The sequence below is a fragment of the Heliconius melpomene genome, chromosome 16, assembly GCF_056956725.1.
Source record: "Heliconius melpomene rosina isolate 202511_hmr_F chromosome 16, ASM5695672v1, whole genome shotgun sequence".
Classification (NCBI taxonomy): Eukaryota; Metazoa; Arthropoda; class Insecta; order Lepidoptera; family Nymphalidae; genus Heliconius; species Heliconius melpomene.
In genome coordinates, this window is record NC_140404.1 from 105,990 (window position 1) to 121,294 (window position 15,305).

A 15,305-nucleotide genomic window follows, 5' to 3' on the forward strand; every position below is an offset into this window, starting at 1 on the left:
CTATGTTACTATTGCTTATGATTTTACATGTATATTTTTGTAGGCTGTTCAATATAATAAAACATTTTTTTAGAGTTGTTTAGCCGTTTAGAGTTGTTTGTACGTTTAGCCGCAGCGACCCCGGCCACCCCTTTTGAAGGTCAACGTTCCATCCGCCACGTGCATCACGAGAACACACTAATAGAGTCCCCGTGTGTCTGGAGTGTCAAGTGGCGATGAATGCGGTCTTGGGGACCACCATCTCACCATGTCTGGGACAAGTGGGGGATGAGGCTACAAATAGCTACATGGCATAGTAAAGGGACGAGGGGAAGAACAGACCGGAAAGCGAGCTAGGATGTCAAGGTGCTATTGTCTTCTCTATTGGTTAGTGCAGCAGTAGAATACAGTTTTTGGGTTCACATGAAACAAGAAGCTCCATTAGACGAACTCGAGGAGTTTTGGGAGAGTATAATGGACAAACTAAGTAGTATTCGAGACCGTATACAGAGACCGTAGCGTTTGGTGCTTCTCTTTCCCTGGCTACCCCGCTAGGGATACAGCGTGAAGATAAAATATATAAAAATCTTAAGGTGCGACTTTTGTAACATTCAACATATTCTAAAATGGAGGGGGTCAAGGGGCTGGTGTAAATAAAAGCCACGGTGGTTGTCGGTCCTAAGTGTAATATATACAATGGCGGGCGTGCGGCTAGTGTGGGCGCGAGAGCGCAGAGTGCGCGGAGGAGCACAGGTCCTGGTACGAGAACTGCGGGAAGGTCTCCTCGGGGATTCGGCCCAGACCGGCCTCCTCGGGCGGCGTGAGCTCCACGCTCTCGCCCGTGAACTCGGAGTCGAAGTAGCGCGTGTCGGTGTCGGACTCCACCTGTGGCTTGAAGGGCGGCGGCACCTTCTTGGCCAGCAGGTCGGCCCAGTTCACGGCCGCAAAGAAGGGGTGCGCCATGATGTCGGCCGCGTCGTCGGGCCCTGCGCCCAGGCGCCGCGCCGGCTCCTTGCACAGCAGCGCGGCCAGCAGCGCGCGGCACGGGGCCGACAGCGCGCGCGGAAAGCGCACTTCTTCCTCTACGATAAGCGCGAACAGTACCTCGTGGTCGCGGTTGTAAAAGGGCAGGCGCCCGCAAACCATCTCGTACAGCACCACGCCCGTGCCCCACCAGTCAACGGCCGGCCCGTAGTCCGTGTCCTCCAGCACCTCGGGCGCCAGGTACTCCGGCGTGCCGCAGAACGTCTTGGTGGTGCGGCCGTAGGTGATGTTCGTCTTGCACAGCCCGAAGTCGGCGATCTTGATGTGGCCGTCCTTGTCGAGCAACAGGTTCTCGAGCTTGAGGTCGCGGTAGATGATGCCCTCGGCGTGCAGGTAGCCGAGCGCGGACACTATCTCCGCGCCGTAGAAACGCGTGCGGTCCTCGCTGAAGGAGCGCACCCTGGACAAGTGGAAGAACAGCTCGCCTCCGTTAGCGTACTCCATCACGAAGCACACACGGTCGGCGGTCTGGAAAGAGTAGCGCAGCGCCGTGAGGAAGGGATGCTTGGTCTTCTTGAGCACATAGTTCTCGGTGATGGTGTGTGCAACCTCGTCCTTCTGTATGATAAGATGCTTCTTGAGGATCTTCATGGCGTACAACTTGCCGGTACCCTTCTCGCGGCTGAGCACCACCTTGCCGAACGTCCCTTTCCCCAGCACTTTCACAAACTCGAATTTTTCTAATGTCTGCAATAAAATTAATATTTTCATAACTAAATGTGTATTTTTATTTGCTTTTATATCATTATCCATTTTCATAACCTAACACGAATTTGTAACATTTACGAATTTAAAAATGTAAAAAAATAAAAAAAAAGGAAAAGAAAGTAGGGAACGGAATGTCTTAACACCAGGTTTCCTCTGCCTACCCTTCTATATGCGGGATTCAGCGTAAGCTGATAAATAAAATCATATATTAAAACGTAAAAACAATAGGCATTTTACAGAACTTTTTTAGCTTTAAATTTATTGAAGTTGTAGAATAACAATTTTGTATTTAATTTATTATAGAGGAAACCACTAAGAAAACCATAGAATTTATGTGAAAATTTAGCTTATGTGAAATAATAGTAATTCACGTGAAAATTTAGAATTTATGTGAAAATTATTATTTAGTAGAGTAGATATAGGGGACACTTTACCTTTCCTACAGTTGCTTGTATTATGTTTTGGGCTATAAGGTAGTACGGCGTGTTTTTTTTAATATAGTTTGTAGAATAAAAACTTGTCTCACAGTGAGTACGTTCCAAATACCTTTTCAACAGGAACATAAATAAAATAGAAAATAAACGGAAAATTATTTTTTTCATAAACAGAACTCTTTTTTGTTATTATTTTAGCCTAAAATTGCGTAATATACTAAATCATTGATAAACGAGTAAAAACAAATCATTTACTGCGATAAACTTGCCTCTTCCTGAATAAATAGTAATACAAGTGTCGCCTGCATGACGCTTGTTTGTCGCAAATTTCGCAGAAGCGTGACTCACGCTTGCAATTTTCCTGTTCCAGAATAACAGCGACTACACCGCTGCAGGCGGCGCCCCCCATCCCCGCCAATAGTCGATATCAAGTGCACGCACAGACACACTGCACACGTCGTCATCTAACTTAAGTTCTAGCGAGACTAATGAACAGCAGAGAATGGCAATCGCTTTTCTTATATTGGGTCGACGAGTCGTGGCCGCTTAGCCATAGATCCACGACTCCTCGACTGTACTGTCAGTCACAGAGACACAAAGAATACTTACAATACGTCTGGGATCGCGGAAGCTGGTCCCCAGCTGAGCGATGTCCTTGTCGTCGGCGTCCACTAGCGCGGCGGGGGCGCAGGCCGGGCCCGCGCCGCCCGCGCCGCTCAGTTGCGACGACACGTAGCGGATGGCCGCCACCCACTCCTCGCTGAAACGCCACCCCCAAATACGGATACATTTCGTGTATTTTAAAACAAATACCTGTCAATTAACTAGGTACATATGTATATCTCCACCAGAATTGTGTGTGACCCAAAATGCCTTTTGGGTCATGGTATCCACACAAACCTACTTTGATGAAATTTGGCAGTCCAAACAGGGAACAGTTTCCCTAACTTGGAATGTACATTCATTATAATTACATCATTTCTATATAACTTTTAGTTTATAAGATATTGTTGACAAACATACAAAGAAAGTTTCAAAAAAATTTAGAAAATATATTTTTGTGTTAGATAGTCCATTTATCTAGGAATTGTATAGCCAACATGATATAAAATGTATATAATCCTGGATATTTGGACTATCCAAAACAAATGATTTTTTCAATTTGGATCAGTACTTCCGCAGAATAACGTTCAAACTTAGCTTTATAATATCAATAAGTATAAGGCAATTCAGTGAGCTTTCATTTATTAAAGGATGATGTTGTTTCTTTTAACTATTGATTCTATTGTTGGAAAATAAATTATTTTTTAACAAAAAGAAAAACTGACTTCTAACAATAAACAAAATTTTGAAGTTGGTGTCTAACTAATGCTACAACTAACGTAAAGAAATTAATATTTTGAAAGTTTTTTTTTTTTTTTAAATAAAAAAAGACAATTAAATCTGCTTCACACTGTATCCTGCAAATAGCAGAGGAAACATAATGTTTAAAGACAGTTCGAGTGGGTATTGAACTCACAACCATCACATTACAGTCACCTACACCTTTTATAAAAAACTAGCGGACGCGCGCAGCTTCGCTTACTTATTTAGGGGTGAATAATAAACCACGAAACGTGTTCATTGAAATATTTTTAAGAGTCTAAATTTCAAATTTTATAAAAATCGGTGGCGATTTAAACATTTTTCCATACAAACTTTCAACCCCTTCTTGGCACCCTTAGAGGGTAAATTTAAAAAAACCGTAAAACACGTGTACAATTAAATATTTTTAATAGTCTGAATTTCAAATTTTATAAAATTTGGTGTCGATTTAATTTTTTTTCCATACAAACTTTCAACCCCTATTTCACCCCTTTAGGGTTAAAATTTTTCAAAATCCCTTTTTAGTGGATGTCCAGATTATGAAAGTAAGCATATGTCCAAATTTCATGTTTCTACCATCAGTGGTCACGGCTGTGCGTGCGTCTTACCTCAGTCAGTGAGGACAAGTCTTTTTATATATATATAGATAAGTTATTATTATAAAAAAAACACTAATAGAATATGAATATACGATTTTTTTAAAATATTTGTGGTACACCATACCATACACACACAAAATTATAATTCGAGGATGAATTTTAATGAAACTTGTTTTCTTGTATAGCTAGACTTATATTTGACCACATAGATTCTCACACTTCCCAAGAAAATATCTATTCACTCTCTTGATAATATTTTTAATTTAAGGTCATTATTTATTATAGTTATTTGAATTGTTTTCGATATTCACTTTCAAAGACAAAGCATGGCATTGATGCAACACACAATGTCCCAAATATGAGTGGAAAATGAAGCACAGATATATATAGTATACACAGATATGTACTACACTACTAGTGTTGCCTGCTTGAATAGTAAATTGAAAATATGGCAGTTGCAGGACACAATCATTAATACCAAAAAAATGTTTAAGAGTTTTAGGTTCAGTTTAAGTTTTTCAATAAGGAACAAAGTAAATTTTATGTTGTTCTATTAGAGTACTACACTAGTACCTTATTTTAATGCTCTATTTTAAACTGTGTAGGTAATTTAAAAAGAATATGAAGATCTTTTTAAGTTTATTAGAATTTAATATTGTTCTTTCCTTCCCAAATAATTTATTATACTCACTCACAGCATAGCACACAGTATTAATTATGTCATTGGCAAATATACCAGTGATGGTCATCATATTAAAGTAAATATTAAATTAATTATAAGCCTAAAGCACATGCGGTTAAAACATGAACACCTAATGTCAGTAGGCAATTAAATGCTTCATAATATAATATGACAAATAGTAAGATTCATTAATACAAAAACATAAATAGGGATTTGAGGTTTCAACAAATCACAAGCTTCCTATAAAATAAAGTTATAATTTAGCTTCATTACACTATTTCTAGCATGTTTATTTTTAAGTAAAATGTATTAGTGTTAATAATAACGGCATAAACTAGTTGCAAGCGTACATGTAAGAATATTGCAGGACTACAAACTCACCGCGCCTCCTCGGTGTCCACGGCGAAGTTGCGCTCGATGACGGTGGTCCACTGCAGGCCGCGAATGGTGAACACGTAGGAGCGCGGCTTGTCCACGGCCATGATCTGGCAGTCGCGCACCGTGAACTTGTTGAGCGGGTCGCGGTAGTTGTTGCGCTCGGGCTGTGTCTTGAAGCCCACCAGGTCACCGTTGGCGAACAGCACGAAGTAGCGGTCGCGCCAGTTGCGGATGTGCTCGCCGCGCTTCAGCAGCCAGCCCTCCTTCACGATGCTGCCGGGCGCCTCCGCCATCGCGCTGCGCTCTCACCTGCGGCGGGCTACTCCTGCGGACCGGCCAACGGACATTCTTCACTTTAACGATCGGTTAATGCACGAATTATTCACTTCTTTACTACAGAAAACGACACGAATTAGCGACGTAGCCTCGAGGTAGCGAATAGCGATATGATCAAATGTCGAGGAACGTATTCCGCGTGCGCGCGAGCGAGATCGCGGCGCGGGGAGCGCGCGCGGCCCCGCGTGCAAGCGGGACGCACGGTCGGGCACACGCAACAAATACGTCAATCTATTTAGCAGCGTAATAACCTATTTTGACAAATTAGTGTCATATGTCTGCCGCTAGGGGCACTAACGGCGTTGTTTCTATTTTCTTAACAACGTTCCGTTTTGCGTTCTGTAAGACATTGTCTTTCGTGAATGCTTTATACGAATTTGTTATTTACAAAAAATATATCGTCGGTGCGCCTGCCAAAACCGTTATGTGTATTTTTTTGATTTTTTTTTATTCGATAAATAGCATTAAAATAGTACTCTGCATAGCCTACAAAAACAAATATATAGTATTTCCGTCTAGAACTCGATTTAACAAAATCGATATGTGCACTTCATTTTTATTTTTGGCAATGACAAATTCGTTATGTGCAGTTATGACCCAGCAGCAATGATTCGATGAGGAATGTAATACATTATGTAATGTAATACATTAAGGGGAACCGTCAATCGAGCCTTGTGCTACAGATTTTTTTGGTACAGAACTTTTGGAGGATCAGGTTGAGTATGTCCCTTCCACTTTTACCTTATCGGTATATAATGAGACAGAGCTCAAATCTCAGCGACTGCCGATGGAAATAGCAGATTCAGAGCGACCAGGTATAGTATTGGTTGAAAATACTACTCATTTGTACCTAGATGAAGCTACTGGAGAATTTCTAAGCCGGAAGTCAGCCGAACTCGGAACTGGTCACTTCATACTAGATAAACAAGCTGGAGAAAATTTCAAGGAGATGGATATTGATGAAATATACCTACAACAATAAAAAAGCGCGACTTTAATACGAAGCAGAGAGTTATAGGAAAGGCGTACTTAATACAGTTGTAGAAGACACTTAACTAACGATACTTTTAATACAAATATAAGCAATTGTATGCCACCAAACCAGAATCATCTTCTGAAAGTAAACCAAGAAATCCTTCTTGTAAGTCAGCTTCTGTAAGAAGCTTGTGAGAATAGTTTTAGGTTTATTGCCAAGAGTTCAAGTTAAATCATTACTGCAGAGCAAGTGCACGAAATGTTTGAAGTACACAATAAGTATAACAATTAAAAAAAAACCGACTTCCACTGGATCCCATAATTAGAACATAACCAAACTCTCATCAAGCTATCCTTGAAGTGTATCCTTTCCAATAAAAAAAGAATCATCGAAATCGGTTAGCATGATATTGAGTTATTCTTCCATTTGCTGTGCACATACTTAATGCAAATTTAAGACTTATATGATTTTGTCATGGATAAAATTGTCAGAAATTGACCAAATCAAAGTAAAGACCAGTCAAAAGTTCTGAGGTAACAAATATAAAAAAAATACACTCGACTTGATAACGTCCTCTTCACTGAAGTCGATTAAAAGGTGAAGCCAGAAAAATGAGGAGGATACAATAAAGAGAACTATTTACATTAAATTGGAAGCTGATAAAGTTTTAATTTGACATGTGCACCGTATTCAAAGAAAATTTGTCACTAGAAGAATATGAGGTACACAAAGAAAGAAAAAGCATACCAAAACAAGAAGAACGCACATTCTAGAATCCTCTAACATGTCATTGATAATCTGAAGAAATAGCGTACGGGACAGCACACAGCCTTGGGGGACAGCGTTCACGGGCATGTACTCCAAGCAAAAACCATCAACAATTACCTTGAGGCTGCACCCAGTGAGAAAGCTAGCGATCCACTTGCATAAACTCTCGGAAAGCCATAGGATGGAAGTATTGCAAGGAGCGCCTCATGCCACACGCGTTTGAAGACCTTCGCCATGTCCAAACTAACTGCCAGACCCTATTCCTTGCTTTCAATAGCCGTAGCCTACCAGTGGATTAGGTAAACCAAAAGGTCACTAGTTGAGCGACCATGGCGGAAGCCATATTGACTGTCGTTAATCAATCAGTGATTCTCCAGTTAAATCAAAAGCTGGCCATTGATAATGCTTTCCATAACTTTCAAGAGCCAGGGTGGCAATAGGCCTGTGGTTAGATGGATCGGAACCATCGCCTTTCTTGGAGATCGGGTGGATAAGAGCGCTCTTCCACAAGTCTGGGACCATACCGATTGAATAAGAGTGCCAAAACAGACCCATTAGCACAGGTGACAGCTCAGGAGCACTAAAGGAGAGATGTCATCTAACCCACTCGACTTGTGGATGACCAAAGAAGACAGAGCTCGCCTAACAGCTTTTTAGCTGAACTTAATTTCAGGCATTAAGCTCTGCTCTTAAGCTCTCTATTCCTTGGTCATCCATATTCGAGTTGGAGGCAAAGAGATGTACTGTAGTAACGATAAATACGTCCATGTATATGTGCGGCACGAAAGCGAAGGTGTTACTTAAATTTAGTTTTATTTATCTTGATAAAGTTTATTGCAATACTTATTGAATTCGCTTTTTATTTACTTCAAATTTACCTAGTTATTTAAGGGATAAACATTAAAGGCTTAGTCTATCTATAAACCTTTCCTAACCACTTTCTAACAACCCTTCGAGTTTTCTATTAAACATTTTTTTGTTAATTATTATTAGTATTAATAACCATAGGACTAATATAACGTACCGTACTGTATTATCGTTATCAGATTAACCAATTTCATGTAAAAAAGCGCCAAACCACAATTCCTCACGTTTATCATTACTAATCATTAGTATACATATTTGTTTTAAGTTTAATACATTTTTGTTATCCTCATAATAACACTAAATAAATCCGATTATGTTCTTTTACAAAACTGATATGTGCATATTTTTCACTTGTAAGAAATGGTGGTTACAAGACAATTCTGATATGTGCATCAAAATGGTTAAAAAAAATTATTACAGATGAAGGGTACATTTTATCATTTTCGCTTGTATCTCAGTTCAAACATAATATATTTTGTCACCATATTGCATTTATAATTTTTTGATAAAGCTATTATTTAATAAATAAGATAGTTTTTTGTCTCTCCTGAAAACTTGACTAAAAACACATAGCGGTTTTGGCAAGCGCAACGACCATATTTTAGTAATAAAAAAATATACTGAAGAAGAATAGAATGAAGTCGTTAACGAGTGGCATAGTGACATTACAATCCAGTCAGAATATCCAGACTTTTATTGTTATGTACTTAGGCAAAATCTCTTTTGTTTCAATTGTATGAGGCTTTTTACTACCCTAGTAGTTAAAATTGTGGTTTCATTTAAAGTGGTGATGATAAAACGCCGACACTGTATACAAACTAAATGACACTTGGCGTCGCGTTCTACTGTATTTTAGAATTGTGATCGGGCTCGCAGGGCAGCGGTGCGGTGTGAGCGGGGACGTCCCCGATTAGGTAAGGTAAGTGACGGTAACTTCGTGATAGTACGTGGTTTCGTGAGTTTTGCTTCTGGCAAACATAATAAGCAATTTAAGTATTATTTACGGAAACTATATATTGGTATATAATCTTTATACTTTCAACTGTCTAAAAACTAAGTAATAATATTTTAATGATAAAATTGAGCGTATAGCGACATTTTAAACGCAGAGTTGGCTACAAACTGCATTGTAACGTGTCTGCGATGCTTGCCACCGTAAGACTAGCGTAAGAATTTCTTAAGGTTGTAGAAAGACAAAGGTAAGTTATTCGAATAAAACATTGAATATATGCTTTTTTGTATTCTATAAAAAAACATTTTATTGAAAAAAAAAATAGACGGAAGCATAAAATTCTTTTAAAATTGCAATAAATCGATTCACGAAATAGCAGACATTTTATTTATCAAGTGTCCGCTATTTCGTGTTACTACCGAATTAGGGAAATCTTAGATACTTTTTAATAAATTTATATTTATGTTATAACTAAGATAATTTAAATTTAAAGCTTAAAATCAGTTACTGTATTTATTAAAGTTTCTCGTGATCGAAATTCGGTATATGTTTTGTCCACTTAAATTTCTATATTACTATTTTAAAGGTAACCTGAATTGGTAATTTTAAGCTAAATTCGTATAGGTACTGCCAATGTAATTTTATTTTTTAATCAACCTTTATAATTTATTTTTGTGTATTTTATCGAATATACGTGGTAGTTAATGATTACTTTACATAATGTAAAAAATACTGAATAAACAGAACTGCAGAAGTTACTAAAATCAGTAACACGAAATAAGATCCCCTACATTTCATTATTTTCTCTAACTTCGTGACAAATAAATCTACGTAAAATCAGCACATTGACTTCTTTGTCTTTGTTAATAGTGTTTATCTTAGTCTTGTTATAAGTCTAACTAAAGATCTTTTTATTTTTTCAAGAATTTTTCAAGAATATAATATATACCTACTAAACACAAAACGCCGTACAAACTGGTTGCGAAAATATATAGTTCTATAAACTGGCATACCTAGCTTCAAAAAAATTAATTAATTTGAGTTTTTTTATATATTTTTTATAAAAAAAATATATAAAAAAACTCAAAATTCATATTTTTTATATATTTTTTATAAAAAAATATATAAAAGTTCAAAAATATGTTTTTTTTAAAACTGAGCTTATATAATTTGTAAATTATAAAAGTTGGCCTACTCGTGGCGCAGGAGTACAAAGTGTGACTGTAAAACCGACTGGTTGTGGGTTCGATCCCCACTCCAGGAGATGAAAATAGGAATAGTATAGAAAATAGAAAATATTTATTTAAATTTATATTTCAGGCAAAGCGCGACGTTGAGTTGTGCCACTTAACATGCTGTGGTGACTCCGGAATTCCGCAGAAAGTGGGGAGCGGAGTGTTTTAAAAACACTAGGTTCCTACCTATCTACCTACCTACCTATCTACCTACCTACCTATCTACCTACCTACCTATCTACCTAGGCCTATCCTGCTGTGTGCGGGATACAGCGTGAAGATGATTTAATTTGAATTGATTTTTTTTATAAAAGTTTTAATGTCGTTAAGCTGATCTACCTATATTTATTTATTTACAAATTCTTTACAATCAAAACCAATAAAGGTGTTATTTTTTTTTTTATAAAACCTCACTCGCGAGGTAAAAACTTGTGACCCGAAATAGGGGACACAAACTCACGAAGTTAGAAACAGAGCTAAATTTTATCACGAAGTAGGGTTCAAATTAGAGGTCTACAAATAAATTAATATAAAAATTAAGGTTAAGTTAAACCGCATAATTCACACATTAAATTACTGTCAAAAGACCCACTTTGATCACACTAAAATTTGCAAATTCATATAACCTTTAATAATGTATTTACAATAGTTTAAAGTTATGAGAGCCTTAAACTGCCGAACTCCCGTACATTTACCTTATCTATACTCGTATAAATATTTATTCGATAATGTGGATTCTAAAGTACTTTCTTTCTAAAGGCTTTCCAACTTTTTAAGCATTATTTATCCGCGCTGCGAGAGATTGAAACTCATTGCACTCATATGGTCTTTAAAAACACCTGAGGCCGTCGTGGGGCAGCGATGGTTGTGGGTTCGATCCCCATTCGAGGAAGTCAAATATTTATTTACGTTTATATTTCCATTTCTTCGGTTTGGTGCCGAGGCAAAGCGCGGCGTTGAGTTTTGCCCCTCAACACACAGTGCCTCCAGAATTCGGCAGAAAGTGTGGAACGGAGTACCTTAACAATAGGTTCCCTCTGCCGAAGCTGTTTTTTTTTTCAAAAATAGAGTCAACAGGTCAAACCTTGTCTAGTAAGTCAACACTTACTAGACAAGCTTGCACCACCGTAGACCGCATCAATGCTCTTTAGGATTGTTACGGTCAAACGCAAGCTTATTCAAAATAGTAATAAAAAAGGACTACTCTGGACCACTATGGATCTATATTTATTTATTTCTCTGATGGTCTGTGCGGTAGCGTTGATATATTTGGTGGCTTCTGCTTCTTTAAATTAAGCATCCACAATTGTGTCTGGTCTGTGATGAAATCAAACACCTCGAGGCTTTTACAGAACTTATATTTCTTCCAGGGCTAAATAACATTAGGCTTCTACAATTTATATCTCAGGACTTTTACAGAACTTATACTTCTTCCAGGGCTAGATACCATTAGGCTTGTACAATGTATATATTAAATTATAATACAATATTTTATTCTAGAGGACCACTTTCCTCTTCAGCTCCAAATCTAATAATGCGCATCAGAATTTTCAACACATCAAGCGTCGCGCTAGTTCTATGTATAAATTTTCAAATATATCTTTTTATTAAACAAAGAGGTTGATTTACATTTTTCTATAACAAATTATCGTAAATATAAAAACTATTTATATACAATCATTACATTCGGCCATCCGACTTCGTGCAATCTCCCGATGCACGACTACTCACAAACTCACTCATTACATTCGGTCGATTACAAATAATATATGTATTGATATTGCCGCAGCCTACTTGACATCACTAGTTTCAACAAATACAACTAATTAAGCCATTGCGTCTTATGGAGCTAGTACAATCATATTATAACAAAATGCGCAATAGATACTAGACTTAACATATAATTTACAAAAAATAATTACTTTTGAGACCAGAAGACTTTTGGAGTTCTCTCAGAAATTTAACCATATGTACATATAACGAAATTGTAACTTATCGCTGCGTGGAAAAAATACTAGAAAATCTATCAATAAATAAAAGATGTTTTGTTAAAATGTCTGTCGGTTTGGTCGGTTTATGTCTCCTTGCGTTTGTCTGTACGCATATCCTGAGATTATGAACACTTTAAACATTTTAGTAATAAAAGTTGAGCAAGTAAAGGAATATGTAATATAAAGTTTAGTTTCAACAAGTAATATCAATAATCATACACACAAATATAAATATTATGTCCACTGGCTACATGCTTGTTTATCTCTGCGTATATTGCACTCTTTACCTACATTATTAAGTTTATTTTCTTGCTGTTACCTATTATTATCTGTCAGTTTCGTTATTGAACTTTAATTTCACTTCTAAATATATAAAATAATAAGCATAGCGTATTTATATTTGAAACTCCTGTAATGATACCCGCTATAATTACAAATATCCTACGAAATACTTTGTCCATCATCAAATAAAGAGAAGTAAAAGAAAATGCTTAACATAAGAAAATGCACAGCAGGCGGCCTTATCGCTGTAAGCGATCTCTGCCAGGCTACCTTAAGGTGCACTCGGAAGTGTATGTCAATCGGTAGCCTACCGCTGCTTTATATCCTTATACACATACGTAATATATCCTATTATATTGTATAGAATTATTAATATAATTTCTAATGTCAACAAATATATATAAATACGGTCACGTTAATTTGTAAAGAAAAGGATACAAAAACTTAAATATGTCTAGGTCTAGGTCTTGGTATAAGGATACCTAGGAAATATTATTAAGCAATTTTAATTAACACAATAGATGTATGTTGATAAGTATGTAAAAAAAAATCCATAACAGTACGTTCAGAAAGTAAGGATCAACGATATTACAGAGCCAAGTAGTGTGCATCTAGCTGGGCTAATATAATGTTTGGATTGAGAACGTTACATTCGATAGGAATACAGCGTCGAGCTATTGGCATCATCAAAAATAAATATATATAATAACAATTTTGCAGTTGAGTTATAACAATTACTTCACATACATACTCATAATAAAATCGTAAGAGGTTCGGTCTTTACTTGAAAAATATTTTTTTAAAAAAAATGTTATTAACCTAATAGAACCCAAAACAATTATTTTTGAATTTTTGTTTATTTGTCCGTTTGTCTGTGCGTTTGTTATCTCAGAATCGACTTAACCGATTTAAATGCGGTTTTCACTATTGGGTTCTGGCAAGCTCCCGAAAACATATAGGGTTTATTTTATTACAATCGGTTCATAAACAAAAAAAAAATAAAAGTTATGCCAATTTAAAGTATTTAGTTCGACAAATTTGCTAATTGCCGTAACAGTTATTTTATACAAGTGTTTTACTGAACTGACTGAATCTTTAGTTTTCAATTCCTTTATTAATATTTCTATTTCAGGCGGGCGTAGCCCCGGACGGGCCCACTAGTAGTAAATAAATTCTTATGTAATGTAAAGAATAACCTCATGAGAAACACTATAACGATTTTACAAAGTTATTTTTTTATTTTAAAATCATCCAATATGAGAATTCCAATTTTAATTAAGTAGAACAACATGTTCCCTGAACTATTCAAGACCGACCTAAACACAGCAATCCCTAACCATGCCACGGAACGACATGCAAGGAGAGTTAGCTGTGGCTGAAATATTCGAAACGATCATCTGTTGAACTATATTTACATAAAAGTCATTTAAACCATCAAATATTCTTTGCGTTGTAAAATTTACTCGTTAAAGAACCGATTCCGAAAATTCCTCAAATTTTTGCAATTGAAATTTACTGAATTTAGGTAAAAAAATACATATAGGTATATATATCAAGGACGAGTAATTTCGACGGCTAAATCAAATTTTAAAAACTATGATTTATATAGATAAAAAATAATTTTCCGTATTATTTCTTAACGTATACACAATGCTACAAAAACTATTTTTTTAGTCCTATGTAACTTCCCTAGTAATTTCCTAAAAAATATTTCTTTTGAGATACTTTAATTTTTATAAATAAATTTAGAAATCTTTATTGCCCATTTACGCTTTATGACTAGAATTGGTTTATGAATAAAAACGTTATGTTAATATGAAGCACGTTTGTAAGACAAAATTGCTGCAAAATAACTTATTGAATCGGCTAAAAATGTAATTTTCAACGTATAAACATTGTTTCTAAGTCTACGTTGACGATGCGGTCCCAGAACGAAAATACACTAAATTGTGACCACCATGTTGTCATAAGGGGAACAAAATCGCGTTTAAATAACTACGTACGTAGCAGTTATTATTATTTACAGTTACCAGCAAACAAATTGCGATCTTTTACGAGCTACCAATTGTTAAAGTTTCGAGTTCGTAAGAGAGTAAACATCTATCTTCGTGACAAATTTGACTAAGACAAGGTAAGCAACAAACGCGGAACGCCATATTTTAATGCAGTAAAATCTCATCTACAACTAGAGCACTAACGCCTGCCTAGTCATCAGATGAATTTTCAAAAGGTAAGTAAACCCCTGGACAGAGGTCCAAGAGAGGTGAAGAGAAACTAACAAGTTTACTAGTCTTAGTTTACATGTTTATTAAATTTATGAGCTTAAGAAATGCAGATATTGACACTCGCTCTATGTGCGTTTCAATTCGCTACCATAAAGAAAATGGCAGAATACATAAATATACATTTTGTACTAAATAATATATTTTGGAACTGGAGAAAAATATATGTAAAGACAATATACTACCTTTTTAAACATAGCGTTTCATTTTTATGACCCCCGACAGATGTCTATAATTAATTGACAGCCTCGTACAAAGAATAAAATACTGAATACGTGTGAATACAAAACCAACGTAAGAAAATAATAATTGCTATAAATCAAAGCAGACTGGATAACCCTAAAAGACAACAAAGTGAGATGAATAATTAATTGTGACTGTCGTTTCTCTAATTTACACATAACTTGCAACGTCTGTACATATTGTA

At 36.4% G+C, this 15,305-nt stretch overlaps 1 protein-coding gene across 2 annotated transcripts; it reads right to left on the minus strand.

The window, feature by feature from the left end:
* Positions 1-645: 645 nt before the first annotated feature.
* Positions 646-5,749, minus strand: Akt (AKT serine/threonine protein kinase). 2 transcript variants are annotated; one of them, XM_085198978.1, is made up of 3 exons: positions 5,193-5,749; positions 2,775-2,925; positions 646-1,710 (listed from the first exon to the last, which is right to left on the minus strand). In XM_085198978.1, the coding sequence occupies exons 1-3, from the start codon at positions 5,480-5,482 to the stop codon at positions 691-693; spliced, it is 1,461 nt and encodes a 486-aa protein (XP_085055104.1). In that variant the 5' UTR covers positions 5,483-5,749; the 3' UTR covers positions 646-690. The 2 variants fall into 2 exon arrangements, with proteins under 2 accessions (XP_085055104.1, XP_085055106.1); XM_085198980.1 differs by lacking the exons at positions 2,775-2,925; positions 5,193-5,749 and adding an exon at positions 2,166-2,411.
* Positions 5,750-15,305: the final 9,556 nt, after the last annotated feature.

Bases quoted from the DNA above. Each gene is read 5' to 3' on its own strand.
- Akt (XM_085198978.1), bottom strand. From the start codon at position 5,482: ATGGCGGAGGCGCCCGGCAGCATCGTGAAGGAGGGCTGGCTGCTGAAG. The intron at 2,926-5,192 runs GTGAGTTTGTAG...GTGGCGTTTCAG, and splicing joins GTGGACACCGAGGAGGCGCG to CGAGGAGTGGGTGGCGGCCA. The intron at 1,711-2,774 runs GTAAGTATTCTT...ATTTTATTGCAG, and splicing joins TCCGCGATCCCAGACGTATT to ACATTAGAAAAATTCGAGTT.